This window comes from Diceros bicornis, chromosome 19 (genome assembly GCF_020826845.1).
Source record: "Diceros bicornis minor isolate mBicDic1 chromosome 19, mDicBic1.mat.cur, whole genome shotgun sequence".
NCBI lineage: Eukaryota > Metazoa > Chordata > Mammalia > Perissodactyla > Rhinocerotidae > Diceros > Diceros bicornis.
The window spans coordinates 31,570,393-31,585,351 of NC_080758.1; the positions used below are offsets into that span (position 1 = coordinate 31,570,393).

At 51.5% G+C, this 14,959-nt stretch overlaps 2 protein-coding genes across 2 annotated transcripts; one reads left to right on the forward strand and one right to left on the reverse strand.

Moving 5' to 3' along the window:
- Positions 1-23: 23 nt before the first annotated feature.
- On the forward strand, positions 24-929 carry OXT (oxytocin/neurophysin I prepropeptide). Its single transcript, XM_058563092.1, has 3 exons — positions 24-172; positions 487-688; positions 778-929. The coding sequence occupies exons 1-3, from the start codon at positions 53-55 to the stop codon at positions 831-833; spliced, it is 378 nt and encodes a 125-aa protein (XP_058419075.1). The 5' UTR covers positions 24-52; the 3' UTR covers positions 834-929.
- An 11,392-nt stretch (positions 930-12,321) lies between these two features.
- Positions 12,322-14,327, reverse strand: AVP (arginine vasopressin). Its single transcript, XM_058562150.1, has 3 exons — positions 14,208-14,327; positions 12,708-12,909; positions 12,322-12,542 (listed from the first exon to the last, which is right to left on the reverse strand). The coding sequence occupies exons 1-3, from the start codon at positions 14,325-14,327 to the stop codon at positions 12,373-12,375; spliced, it is 492 nt and encodes a 163-aa protein (XP_058418133.1). The 3' UTR covers positions 12,322-12,372.
- Positions 14,328-14,959: the final 632 nt, after the last annotated feature.

Sequence of the window (14,959 nt, forward strand, 5' to 3'; positions counted from 1 at the left end):
GGGCCGGGGAGACGGCCGCAGTCACCGGACCCGGACCCAGCGCGCCCGCACCATGGCCGGACCCAGCCTCGCCTGCTGCCTGCTCGGCCTCCTGGCGCTGACCTCCGCCTGCTACATCCAGAACTGCCCCCTGGGCGGCAAGAGGGCCGCGAGGGACCTCGACGTGCGCCGGGTGAGCGCCGCAGCCCTGGTCCCCCGCGCCAGAGCGAAGGGCCCCGCGGCACAGGGTCGCCCCGGCCGCTCCCTCCCCGCGCCGACCCCGCGCCGGGCCGCCTGGGAACCAAAGGAGTGTGGTCGATTTTGACTCCCCTCCTTTGACCGCTTCCGGGGCCAAAACAGCGCCAGAGCGAACCCGGTCCTCCGGGGCTCCTCTGCCGGCCCTTCCCCGCCCAGAGGGGCCCGGACTCCCCGCCCGCCTCGCGGGGTCCCCCGACTGAGCCCGGCTCGCCCTCCCCGGCTCCCGGCTCACCCCTGCCCTCCCGCCAGTGCCTCCCCTGCGGCCCCGGGGGCAAAGGGCGCTGCTTCGGGCCCAGCATCTGCTGCGGGGACGAGCTGGGCTGCTTCGTGGGCACGGCCGAGGCGCTGCGCTGCCAGGAGGAGAACTACCTGCCGTCGCCCTGCCAGTCGGGCCAGAAGCCGTGCGGGAGCGGGGGCCGCTGCGCCGCCGCCGGCATCTGCTGCAGCCCGGGTGAGCCGGGGCAGGGGACGGGGTCGGGGCGGGGATGGGGGCCGGGCGGGGCGGGGCGGGGCGGCCCCTGACCCGGCGACCCCTTCCAGACGGCTGCCGCACGGATCCCGCCTGCGACCCCGAGGCCGCCTTCTCCCAGCGCTGAGCCGGATCGGCCCCGGACGCTGTCGGAGCGCACCCTTCGCCCCTTCCATAGCCACCCCCAGAAATAATGAAAATAAAATAAAGCAGATTTTCCCCTCTCTAACTCGACTCGCGTCTAAGTGTCAGAACTGGAAGGGGAGGGCACTGTGGGGCGGGTGTCGAAGATCGCGCCGGCCTGGGCCTGCGTCCCGGCTCTGGGCGATTCAGAGCAGGAATTCGGCGCTGGCCGAGGGGAGCAGCGTCGGGTCCCGCTGCCCTGGGGAGGGAGGGCGTGCTGTTCCCTCCCAGCAATCCTCTAGGGGGTGGAAGAAGGAGGGGGCAAGGAGTCTGGCTTCGAGGGAAATGGAAACAGTCCCCAGCTTCCCGCTCCAAACAGAGCTGGGGGCCGACAGCAGGCTGGATTTGAGAGGAACTTTCAAAGGCCCAAAGCCAGAGAGCTAAAGATCTGACAGGGAAACAGAAAGGGAGGCGGTCAGAGGAGAGTGAATGACTTCCTGACATCTGGAAGGAGGCTTGAGCCGAGTGAGGGCTGGCTTGGGGGAGGAGAGCTTGGCTGGGGCAGCTGAAGGCCTGTGTGTTTCCCAGGTGCTGGGCTCTCAGGCTACAGGAGGCCACTGGTATCTCAGAAGAGGTGGCCAAGCTGGGGAGGGGGGCTTGAGGACCAGCACCACCTGTGCCTGTTGCTCATTGTCCTGCCAAGGAGGCCCTGGGTCGCCAGGGCTGGGTTGAACCCAGCAGCCCGGCTCCTGCCTATGCAGTAAGTGAACGTGGCAGTGTTGGGGACCCTGCGGGACAGGGATGTCCCTGCAGGACAGAAATGACCACAAAACTCAAATGACATGAACAAACAGAGAGACTCCCTCAGCCTACACTTCTCACCTGTCCCTGGGTCAAAGATCATTTGTGGAGTCAATAAAAGCCTAATCCCTCTCCCCCAGAACAAGCACCTATTCACTTACCCCTGCTGTGGAGCAAGCAATTGCACAAGATCCATGCCCACACTCCCACTCCAAATAAAACAGGAGCACATCACTCTCTGTTAGTAATAAAAAAAAATGTTATTTCTGTGGCTTTCCCATGCCCTGGAGTTACTGTGAAAAGGGCACACTCTGCTCACCATAAGATAAAAGCCAATCTGTCAAGAGGCAAGATGGCGGCAGGGAAAGGGCATTTTATTAAGCGATGAGCTAGCTGATTGGAAGATGGTGGACTAGCATCCTAAAGAACCATCTCAAAGGGGTACAAAATCTTGAAGAAGTTATGTAGGGCTAGCGGGCTACAGAGAAGGTTGTCAGGAATGTTGACCTTCTGATGTTACAGACTGGGAGTCGCCACACCAGATCTTTCAGTTGTTGTCGATGATGGATACCAGAATAGAATCTCTGTTGGGGGGTCATCACATTCCTAGGGAACTTGAAAAAGTTATCATCTTATCGCAGCTGGGAGGTATAAAGCAAGCAGGGGCCATAAATCCATAAAGCGTGTGTGTCTTCTGGAGGGTGCATATCCAGCAGGGTTAGTTAGAGGTCATTCAAAATTACAATATGGTTTCTTTTCTACAATATGGTTTCCCTTACGTCAATCTTGTGTTAAGCCAATATCAGGAGGACTGTAGAGCAATGGGAATGCACTCAGCTGCCTCCCACCACCCCCCCAGCAGTGTGTGGCTTCCACAGACAGAGTAGAGAGAGAAAGTATGCTAAAGAGGACTGGAAGATTTCCTTTATATAGATTACAAAAACAGGCAAAACTAAGCGATGGCGCTAGAGGTGTTGGGTGGGCCAGTGACTGGCAGGGGTCGCAGGGGGCTTCTGGTGTGCAGGTCATATTCTGTTTCTTGGCCTGAGAGCTGGTGAAACAGGTGTGTTCCGTTTACGAAAATTCATCAAACTGCACTCATGTGATTTGTTCACTTTCGTGTGTATATTATACTTGAATAAAAGTTTTTTAAAATGAAGAAAAGATTATTACTGAGAGGTATGAAGAGAATAGAGACGAGGCTTTTGAAAGCCGCAATGGCCAACAGCAACCTAGACTGGGGTTCTTGCCGAGGCTGTGAGAGCAGGTCCCTCCTCTGACCCCCTATTTGGGGAGGGAGGGTTGGTGGGTTAGTCACTGAAGGAACGAGAGACTATTCAAAGGGCCTTATTCAAGTCAACTGTGGCAAAGTATGTGACACGTGTAAATGGGTATCTGAGGAAAGTTCTGTGGTCCCTCGGAAACCACACAGGCGGAAAGGGGAAGCAACTAGAGGGAACCACGCTCCTCAACTAGAGACATGTGGTTATGATTTGTGCTTTTCCAAGCTTGTCCACCTGCCACATCAGCAGGAAGTCCGAGATCTCCCCTGGGCCCTCCCTCTCTGCCCTGAGTGCCCTGCGTATCCTCCAAACCCCAGTGGCTAACACGGAGCACAGGAAAGCCCAGCTTTCCCCACCTTGGGAGAGAGTTCAGGGTCCCCTCACCCCCTCTGGCATCTGCCACTGTCCCATTCTTTCCCTGGGATCCAAAGGCTGGCAGTGTTTTCTTTTTCCAGCCTCAAAAACACAGGGTCCAACTGACAACTGTTTTCCTGGGGACGCCCCAGAGGTGGCATCATGCCGGGTCCTGTGGATGAGCTGAGGAGGAGCTGGGAGAGTTGCTGAGGAAATGCATGCCAAGTGACGTCATTGACCGGCCAGACAGAGCTCGCTGTCATTCTTCACTCTTCTCCTTCTCCGTTGCTCATTCCCACTGCCTTCGGTCTTCATTGGAATGACCCCTTCGGACCTCCAAAGCGCTTGGGGCTTGTCTAGGGCAGTGGTTCCCAACTCTCCCTTCTTTTAACTAGTAGTTCCCCCTTTGTGAACCCACTTTACTACCCGGAAATGAAATTCCTGAATGATATGCCAACCTACACAGAATTTCAAAAATATATAATTAGTCCTAGCAGGAGTATAAAGTAGAGAAAAAGAAAGTAATTTATTACAAAATAACATTATTTTAATAAGAAACTAAACAGGCAAGGCTACGCTAGGTGACATACACGTGGTAAAGTCCTCTGATGATTACACCTGCTTGTGAGGATTACAATAGAAAGAGATCAGAAGCCATTCCCTACAGGAACTTCAAGAATATAAGATGGTAGAAGGACCTTGAGGATCCATGTTATACTCTTTCGTGCCTTAAAAAAGACAGACTCGGATATCAATGAATTGCAAAGAATGTATTCATGGAACACTTGGGGAAATTTGAATAATGCCTGAATATTTGACGATAATAATATATTTTTTATAATTTTTATTTATTTATTTATTTTTCCCCCAAAACCCCAGTAGGTAGTTGTATGTCATAGCTGCACATCCTTCTAGTTGCTGTATGTGGGACGCGGCCCCAGCGTGGCCAGAGAAGCGGTGCATCGGTGCGCCCCTGGGTCCGAACCCCGGCCGCCAGCAGCTGAAAGCGCGCACTTAACCGCTAAGCCACGGGGCTGGCCCATAATAATATATTGTTGAATTTGAGATTGGGGTTTGCGTGTGTGTGATAACAATATCTGTGGTCATGTTTTTAAGAAGAGTCCATATCTTTTGAGACGCACACTGCAATGTTCACAGATGAAATAGTATGACGGCTGGGATTGACTTCAAGATAATTTGGGGGTGGGAGGTGAGAGTGGGGGTAGAGATGAACCAAGTGACCCCGCATTGATAATGAAGCTAAATGGGGCAGGGGTGGGGTAGCTGAGGGATCTTTTTCTATTGGCTCTACTTTTTTGTGTATTTGAAATTTCTCATAATAAAAGCTAAAAAGCAAAAAGATTGTGGTAGAAGTAATTGTCCTGATATGAAAAGATGCCTCAAATTTGCTTTGCTAAAAATGGTGCAGGGCTGGCCCCGTGGCTTAGTGGTTAAGTGCATACGCTCCGCTGCTGGCGGCCCGGGTTCGGATCCCAGGCGCGCACCGACGCACTGCTTCTCTGGCCATGCTGAGGCCGCATCCCACATACAGCAACTAGAAGGATGTGCAGCTATGACATACAACTATCTACTGGGGCTCTAAAAATAAATAAATAAAAATTATAAAAATGGTACAAATTAGGACATATGGATTACAAAATAATACTGATTTGTAAAATAAAAATGAATATGTGTGAGTACCTGAGTACTGTGGGCAGCATCAGAGATGAGCTCTTCACGGCTGTGGGGAGCTTTAGGACAGAGCACCCCAGTCTGGAAACTATAAACTTCGACTGCATCAGTGGACATTTATTGCTGTGATTTAGTTTTATGTCACACTATATGAGCCAAGCCCTCCAGCACAAGTTTGCAGGGCAATGTTTTCCACTTTCTGTAGGGGTCTATATCCAAGGACTAAGCAAGTCTGCTTATCTTCCATACCTACTAAGTTTAGGGTAGTTTTTCAATCTGGAATGGTGTGGAATTATACCAACAGTTTTTCCAGCATCGTAAAAGATGATTTCCACGGGGCAGAGATCAGGAATATTTCTTTCCCATTCCCCATCTTTCTTTCCACATAGAGGGGTTTCCTTGAGCTCACACTCTTCCCGGAAGATGAAGAAGTAGCTGATTTGCTGGAAGTTTGAGAGGAAAGGAGTATGCACAACCCACCCCTTCCTCTCGGATTCCTCTTGGGATCAGGCTGCCATCCCAGGAAGCACGTGCTGTCAACATCGCACGTGCAGAAACTCAACAGGAAAGTGCCGTGAAGATCCAGGCCCCTTGTGCCTGGGACAGTAAACATCTCTAACTTGTTATTCAGCTTTGTGAAGACCACTTGGCAGCAGATTTAAGTTTCATTCTCTAAGATCAGCTCTATCAATAATAAAGGTAGTATTCTGGTCTCCGTATGTCATGTTCTTTAGTTTCACTTTTCAATTGTTTCAGAATTCAGGGATTGTGGTTAGTTAAGGTAAGGTGAGGTGGCTGTAATAAAGACACCCAAATGGGAAGGAGACTGTAGGGGCTGAAAGAAGGTAGATGTTTATTTCCCTCTCTCCTATGAGCCTCAGATGAGCATTCTGGCACTGTTGCACTCTGTCATTTAGGAACCCAGGTTTCTTCTGTCACATAGTTTGGTTATCCCCTAGGCCTTGTCACTGCCTGGAAGCTTGAGGCTGGGCCGCTGTGGATTCCACCGGGTGGGAAGGGAACGAGTGTGGAGGAGGCACACCCGTTATCTTAGGACCCCAAGCTCACTATGCCTTTTACTCACATGTTATTAAGAAGAACGTGGTCATATGACACACACAACTGCAAAAGAAGCTGGGAAATTTGGCCACAATTCTATCACTACGCAATTCCAATCAAACTTCCAGAAGGATTTTTTTTTGGTAGAAATCATTAAGTTGATTCTAAAATTTATATGCAATGGCAAAGGAACTAAAATAGCCAAACCAATTTTGAAAAAGAACAGAATTGAAAGAGTCAGACTACCTGATTTCCAGACTTACTATAATGCTACCCTATGCAAGACAGGGTGGTAGTGGAGAAAGGATAGAGCTGTAGATCAGTGGAACAGGACAGAGAGTCCATAAATAGACTCACAGGCATGTCGTCAAATGATTTTGAGAAAGTTACAAAGAACTGAATGGAGAAAGAACAGTTGTTTCAACAAATAGCGCTGGGACAAATGGATATCCAGATGCAAAAAATGAACTTCCATCCATAATTGCACTCTACACAAAAATCAACTTAAAATGGATCATATGGGGCCAGCCTGGAGGTGTAGCAGTTAAGTTTGCACGCTCCACTTCAGTGGCCTGGGGTTTGCAGGTTCGGATCCCAAGCGAGGACCTACACACTGCTCATCAAGCCATGCTGTGGGGGCATCCCATACACAAAATATAGGAAGATGGGCACAGATGTTAGCTCAAGGACAATCTTCCTCAGCAAAGAGAGGAAGATGGGCAACAGATGTTAGCTCAGAACTGATCTTCCTCACCAAAAAAAAAAAAAAGGATCGTAGTTCAAATTCTAATCTTTTAAAACTTATAAAGTTTTGGGGATTACCAAGAGAGCCACTGTGAACACTCACATACAGGTTTTTGTGTGAATGTAGGTATTCATTTCACTTGGACAACAACCTATTAATGGGATTGCTGGGTTAAGTGGTAATTTTTTGTGCGTGTGTGTGAGGAGATCAGCCCTGTGCTAACATCTGCCAATCCTCCTCTTTTTGCTGAGGAAGACTGGCCCTGGGCTAACATCCGTGCCCATCTTCCTCCACTTTATATGGGATGCCGCCATGTCTTGTCAAGCATGGCTTGACAAGAAGTGCGTTGGTGTGCACCCGGGATCCGAACCGGCAAACCCTGGGCCACCGCAGCAGAGCGCGCTCACTTAACCGCTTTCGCCACCAGCCGGCCCTAAGTGGTAATTTTAAGTTTAACGTTACGAGAAACTATCGAACAGTTTTCCAGAATGATTGAAAGATCTTGCACCCTCACCAACAATATATGCAAGTTCCAATTGCTCCATATCCTTGTCAGCACCTGATACTATCAGCTCTTTTTCTTAAAACAAAAGCCATCGTAATGGATATATCACTGTGGTTTTAATTTGCATTTCCCTAATGACTAATGATGTTGAACATCTTTACTCGTGTTTATTTGCCATCTATATATCCTATTTGATGAAGTATTTGTTTAAATCTTTTGCCCATCTAAAAAGTTGGGTTGTTTTCTTATTATTGAGTTTCAAGAGGTCTTTATATATTCTGGACATAAGTCCTTTTTAAGCCACGTGATTGTAAATCTTTTCTCCCAGTCGGTGGCTTGCATTTTCATTCTCTTTACAGTCCTTTAAAGAGCAGAAGTTCTTAATTTTGATGAATTTCAAATGCATCAAATTTCTTCTTCTTCTTTTTTTTTTTTTGCTGAGGAAGATTCACCCTGAGCTAACATCAGCTGCCAATCTTCCTCTTGTTTTTGTATATGAGCTGCCACCACTGCATGGCCACTGACAGATGAGTGGCATAGGTCTGCACCCAGGAACAAAACCTGGGCCACCAGAGCGGAGCGCATCGAACTTAACCACTAGGCCACCAGGGCTGGCCCGTCAAATTTCTTCTTTTATGGGTCTTATTTTTGGTGACAGAACTAAAAAATCTTTACATAACTCGAAGTCGTAAAGAATTTCTCCATATTTTCCTCAAGATGTTTTATGGTTTTAGATTTTACATTCAGGACTATGATCCATTTTTTAAAAACCAGCTGCCCTACAACAATATATTAAAAAGATCATACACCATGATCAAGTGGGATTTATACCAGAGACGCAGGGATGGTTCAACATCCGCAAATCAATCAACGTGATACATCACATCAACAAAACAAAGAATAAAAACCACATGATCATCTCAATAGACGCAGAGAAGGCATTTGACAAGATACAACATCCATTTATGATAAAAACTCTCAATAAATTGGGAATAGAAGGAAAGTACCTCAACATAATAAAGGCCATATATGACAAACCCACAGCTAACATCATACTCAACGGGGAAAGACTGAAAGCCATTCCTCTGAGAACAGGAACGAGGCAGGGCTGCCCACTCTCACCACTCCTGTTCAACATAGTACTGGAGGTTTTGGCCAGAGCAATTAGGCAAGAAAAAGGAATAAAAGGAATCCAAATAGGTAACGAAGAAGTGAAACTCTCACTATTTGCAGATGACATGATTGTATATATAGAAAACCCTAAAGAATCTGTTGGAAAACTGTTAGAAACAATCAACAACTACAGCAAAGTTGCAGGGTACAAAATCAATCTACAAAAATCAGTTGCATTTCTATATGCTAATAATGAACTAACAGAAAGAGAGCTCAAAAAGATAATACCATTTACAATTGCATCAAAAAGAATAAAATACCTAGGAATAAATCTTACCAAGGAGGTGAAGGACCTATACAATGAGAACTACAAGACATTATTGAGGGAAATCAACGATGACATAAAGAAATGGAAAGATATCCCATGCACGTGGATTGGAAGAATAAACATAGTTAAAATGTCTATATTACCTAAAGCAATCTACAGATTCAATGCAATCCCAATCAGAATCCCAATGACATTCTTCACAGAAATAGAAAAAAGAATACTAAAATTTATATGGGGCAACAAAAGACCCCGAATAGCTAAAGAAATCCTAAAGAAAAAGAACAAAGCAGGAGGCATCACAATTCCTGACTTCAAAACATACTACAAAGCAATAGTAATCAAAACAGCATGGTACTGGTACAAAAACAGACACACAGATCAATGGAACAGAATTGAAAGCCCAGAAATAAAACCACACATATACGGACAGCTAATTTTCGACAAAGGTGCTAAGGACATGCAATGGAGAAAGGAAAGTCTCTTCAATAAATGGTGTTGGGAAAACTGGACATCCACATGCAAAAGAATGAAAGTGGACCATGTGCTATCGCCATACACAAAAATTAACTCAAAATGGATCAAAGACCTGAAGGTGAGACCTGAAACTATAAAACTCATAGAAGAAAATATAGGCAACACACTATTTGACATTGGGTTTAAAGGAATCTTTTCAGATGACATGCCTACCCAGACTAGGGAAACTAAAGAAAAAATAAACAAGTGGGACTTTATCAGACTAAAGAGCTTTTATAAGACAAATGAAATCAGAATCAAGATGAACAAACAACCAACCAGCTGGGAGAGAATATTTGCAAAACATACATCTGACAAGGGGTTGATCTCCATAATATATAAAGAACTCACACAATTGAACAACAAAAAAACAAACAACCCGATCAAAAAATGGGCAGAGGAAATGAACAGACACTTCTCCAAGGAAGATATACAGATGGCCAATAGGCACATGAAAAGATGCTCAACATCACTAATCATCAGGGAAATGCAAATCAAAACAACACTAAGATACCACCTCACGCCCGTTAGAATGGCTATAATCACCAAGACAAAAAACAACAAATGTTGGAGAGGATGTGGAGAAACAGGAACCCTCATACACAGCTGGTGGGAATGCAAATTGGTGCAGCCTCTATGGAAAACGGTATGGAGATTCCTCAAAGAATTAAAAATAGAGATGCCCTATGATCCAGCCATCCCACTACTGGGAATCTATCCAACGCACCTGAAATCAACAATCCAAAGAGGCTTATGCACCCCTATGTTCATTGCAGCATTATTCACCATAGCCAAGAAGTGGAAGCAACCTAAGTGTCCCTCGACTGACGATTGGATTAAGAAAATGTGGTATATATATACAATGGAATACTACTCAGCCATAAAAAAAGACAAAATCGTCCCATTTGCAACAACATGGATGGGCCTGGAGCGTATTATGTTAAGTGAAATAAGCCAGAAAGAGAAAGACAAACACTGTATGATCTCACTCATATGTGGAATATAAACAAACACATGGACAGAGACAACTGGACTGTGGTTACCCGGGAAGTGGGGGTGGGGGGTGGGGGATGGGCACAAGGGGTGAAGGGAGTCATATATGGGGTGAAGGACAAACAAAAATGTACAACCCAAAATCTCACAATGTTAGAAACCATTAAAATATCAATAAAAATGTAAAAAAAAAAAAAAAAAAAAAAAAAAAAAAAAAAACCAGCTGCCCCTTCCCACCTCCCTCCATCTGGCAGGCGTACTCAAATCCTGTTTGGTGTGGTCCTGCCCCAGCCCTTCTCAGACCTGGGGACTGGCCCTGAATGGGCCACACCAGGGCAGAGGCAGGAGGCTGTGGTAGGGATTAAAGCCGGCAGGGCTCCTGCGTGCGCGCGCGCGCGCACACACACACACTCATACACACCCACTAGTCTTAATCATGCTGGACACTGAACCGGGTCAGGGATGAGAGAATCGTGGAGCTCTAAGACCAGAAGAGAGCCTGACCTTGGCTTGGTGCCTAGACCCCAGCCAGGGCTGACTGAGACTGAGTCACGAGGCTCTGCCCTAGTCAGGGTGTTAGGGTCAGAGCTCAAAGTGACTTCTCTCCACCTGTGCTCCCTTCTGGCCTCCAAATCAACAGAGGACTCCACAGGAGATGTACCCTCTTGTGGCTCCAAGACCTGGAGCAAGAAATCCCCAGGAGAGGAAGCAGAGAACAGAGGGGGCAGAGAGAGAAGGATGGGAGGTAATGGAGGGGTGAGCAGGCAGAAGAAGCAAGGGAGGGATTCAGGGGGACAAGGAGAGGAGCAAGAGCAGGCCAAAGAGCTGGAGGGACAGGGGAAGAGAGGGGAGTGAGGGGAAAGGGGATAAAGGGGCAGATGGAATGGAGGGGACAAAGAGGGACAGAGAAGAGCAATGGCCAAATGCTAGCAGACATCTGCCCTGGAGCTGCACGTGTCGAAGGGTGGAAGGTCCTAGTGTGTGCACACACGTGTGAGTGTGTACATGTGCCGGGCCATCGTCGTGTCTGTTTCTCTGGGTGTGTCTGTGCTGCTTTGTGTGTGTGTGTGTGTGTGTGTGTGAGGAAGATCCGCCCTGAGCTAACATCTGCCAATCCTCTTTTTGCTGAGGAAGACTGGCCCTGGGCTAACATCCATGCCCATTTTCCTCTACTTTACATGGGACGCCGCCACAGCATGGCGAGACAAGCGGTGCGCGCCCGGATCTGAACAGGGAACCCGGGCCGCCGCAGCGGAGCCCGCGCACTTAACCGCTTGCGCCATCGGGCCAGCCCTGTCTGTGCTTCTGAACGCGTATTTCAGGGTCTAGATCTGTGACTGTGGTCAAGGATCACAGAGCACATCTCTAACAATTGTTCTCTCCTCTGTGTTGGCCTGAGTGTGTGTGTGGTTTGTGTGGCTGGATCAGGCGGGTATGTAGCTGGGTTCTCAGTGGGCTCTGTCTCCCTCACTCGCTGAGGGGCCCCAGTGGGGGGAGCTTAGTTTCCTCCCGGACAGATAGCATGGAGCCCTTTCTCTGCTGGCTCTGGGGTGATGTTGCCGCCCCCACACACATACACACTCACACAAGGCACAGCCTTGAATGAAGTAGACAGTGAACTGGGAATCTGGGGACCTGGGTGGGTCCCTGAAGCTGTTTGTGCCTCAGTCTCCTGGGATGTAAATGGGGACAGGAACTCCTGGTCACCCCTTGGCTGTCGTCCCCTTCCACCTTTCTCTCTCTCTTCTCTCTGTCACTCTCAATGTCTCTCGCCATCGTTCTGCTATATCTGTCTCTCTCTTGCTGTCTTGTCCACCCACATCTTTCCCCCTCTCTGCCTTTACTTCTATCCCTCTGCCGGAAGATCCCCGACCCAGCCCCTCCACGGCCACTCTCGTCCTGGCCCTTCCCCTCCTCACCCCTCTAGGTCGCCTGGTCCCCAGTTCCATCTAGAACTCTGCTGGCCCAAGACCTCTTCCCCCACGAAATCCCTGGGACTGGCTGGGGCGGGGGATGAGGGTATCCGAGCCCCATCCTCCCCGCCACTCCCCTCCCCAACCCCAGAGAGGGAGACAGACACCAGCCAGTGCATTTACAAAGGTTTATTTTTCGTGCTGCGAGGGCGAGCGGGGCGAGCGCGCGGGCGGGGCGGGGGGCTCAGTAGACGCCGGGCTCGGCAGGCTCGGGCGCCCCCGCCAGCTGCACCAGCCGCAGCAGCAGGGCCCCGGTCGGGCCGTCCAGCTGGGTCGCGTTGCTCCGGTCGCTGGCGCGGGCGCGGCGGCGGAAGCCGGCGCCCTCCCGACACTCGGGCTCCGTCACGCAGCTCTCTGCGGGGGGCACGGTCTGAGCACGCGGCGTCCCCGGGAGTGGGCGCATCTCGGGCGCCCCGAACCAGACCCAGATCGGCCCGCCCCGCCCGGCCCGGCGCCACCCCCGCCTGCCCTGGGCAGCCCCGGGCCACCCCGCCGCCCCCAGGCCACCCCGACGCGCACCGTCGTTGCAGCAGATGCCGGCGGCGGCGCAGCGGCCCCCGCTCCCGCACGGCTTCTGGCCCGACTGGCAGGGCGACGGCAGGTAGTTCTCCTCCTGGCAGCGCAGCGCCTCGGCCGTGCCCACGAAGCAGCCCAGCTCGTCCCCGCAGCAGATGCTGGGCCCGAAGCAGCGCCCTTTGCCCCCGGGGCCGCAGGGGAGGCACTGGCGGGAGGGCAGGGGTGAGCCGGGAGCCGGGGAGGGCGAGCCGGGCTCAGTCGGGGGACCCCGCGAGGCGGGCGGGGAGTCCGGGCCCCTCTGGGCGGGGAAGGGCCGGCAGAGGAGCCCCGGAGGACCGGGTTCGCTCTGGCGCTGTTTTGACCCCGGAAGCGGTCAAAGGAGGGGAGTCAAAATCGACCACACTCCTTTGGTTTTCAGGTGACTGAGGGCCGGGTCTCAGTGACAGCCCTCAGCATCTCCCCGCTCCGTTGAGGGAGGGGTCTCCCACGGGCTACAGCAAGGGGGAGGGCTTCCTCCTCAGCTCTGGGGCCTCAGTGGTCTGCACTCATCTCTCGGCTGCCCACAACCATCCCCCAACCTAGACCTTTTTCCCCTGCCCCTTGGCTCAACCTGGATCTCTAGCACCTCCCTCCGCACCCCTCCATGCAGAGAGGGCCCCGCCCCCTCCAAAACACAACCAGGTCCTTCCTCCCCTTTGCTGTCTGCTCTCCAGCCTTGCCCTCCACTCCCCTACTCCTGGCTAGACCTCACTGGGGCCCTGACCTCTGCTCACCTGCCTATGGACTAACCATGTGGGTGGCAGAGGCCTGAGCCCTAGAGGAGGGCGTGAGGCACCAAGCAGAGGGAAGGGGAGTCTGTGGGGGCTGCCCACCGACACACCCTAGTTTGTTCAACAGCTCAAAATTGAGCCACCTGTAGCCTGGGCAGAACTGAGCATAGTGATTAGATTTCCTTCAGCTCTGCTGAAAATGGAATAAAGGGGAATCCATTGGACATGCAGCATGAGAGAATTGGGCTAGATACCCAGCAGAACTTCCTTACAGGATGCTTGGGTGACACCTCCCACTCAGGCAAGCTCAGAGCAATGGCCAGCTTCTGTATTATTGGGCCCGGGGAGCCTGTGGCTTGGAGAGGCTGGGAGCTGAATGGGGAAGGCCTTGAATGCTAGGGAGGACAGATCCTCCGCTGCTCCAGCCAGTGCTGGAAGAGAGGCACCCATGGTTCTCCCGGATCCAGTCCCAAGCCCAGTTACTAGGGAAACATCTCTTTCATGCATCCCTTGCCTGGATGGGGACAGTGTCCAGGACACCCTACAGCCTATCCTAGCCTGCCTGGCAGCCTGGTCCCCTCTACCCCGCCATGCCAAGCCTCCCTTCTTCTGCTGGGCGCTCCCCTAAAGCCTGCCTCTCCCGCAACGTCCCTCTTTCCTAGCCCCTGCACTGTGGTGCCAGCCCTGGGGCTCTGCCCCTTCCCGGCAGCCCTGAGATGGGCCACAGTTGTACCTGTCTCAGCTCCAGGTCGGACATGGCCCTCTTGCCGCCCCTCGGGCAGTTCTGGAAGTAGCAAGCGGAGGTGAAGGCCAGCAGGCCAAGGAAGCAGACAGGCAGCATGGTGTCGGGCATCTTGGCGCAGGTGGGCACAGTGAGCGATGCTGCTCTGTGGGCTGTGCTGCGCTGCCTTCGCTGACTGCCTATTTATGTCCGCAGGTGTTCCCTTGGAGGTGACGTGGCCGCCACCCCCCTTCCCCTGTGGCTCCCCAGGAGCCCACGGCCGCCAGGTCCCAAGCCGTCAGCAGTGATTCAGGCGTCTGGGGACACACGTGGGCCTGTCTGTGCAGAGGTGGTGGGGGAGGGGTACCGGCCTCCAGGCTGTCATTGGCAGCGGTGTGGCACAGTGTGACAGGAGCTGCCGAGACTGTGATTGCGGCTCTCTGGACTCAGGGAGAGGGACAGTCGGGGGTCGCCTGGAGACCGTCTCCAAGCTTTCTGGCTTTCAAGCTATCCCCCAGAAGAGGCCGGAGGTCAGTGAGCCCTGTCCCCTGACACAGCCCCCTGAGAAAGGGGTAGGGGGGTTCCCAGGGTCAGGCCCTGTCCCAGGGGTGGCAGGGCAGGGGACAGTCAGGTGTGTGGGACCCCATCGGGAGGGTTAGCCCTGTGAGAGGACAAGTGACCAAGAACGGCACACACCCAAGGTGGTGGGGACAGAGGGCTTTGTCCTGGCTGCCCCAGGAAAGGAAATTGCTGCCTGCAGCCCG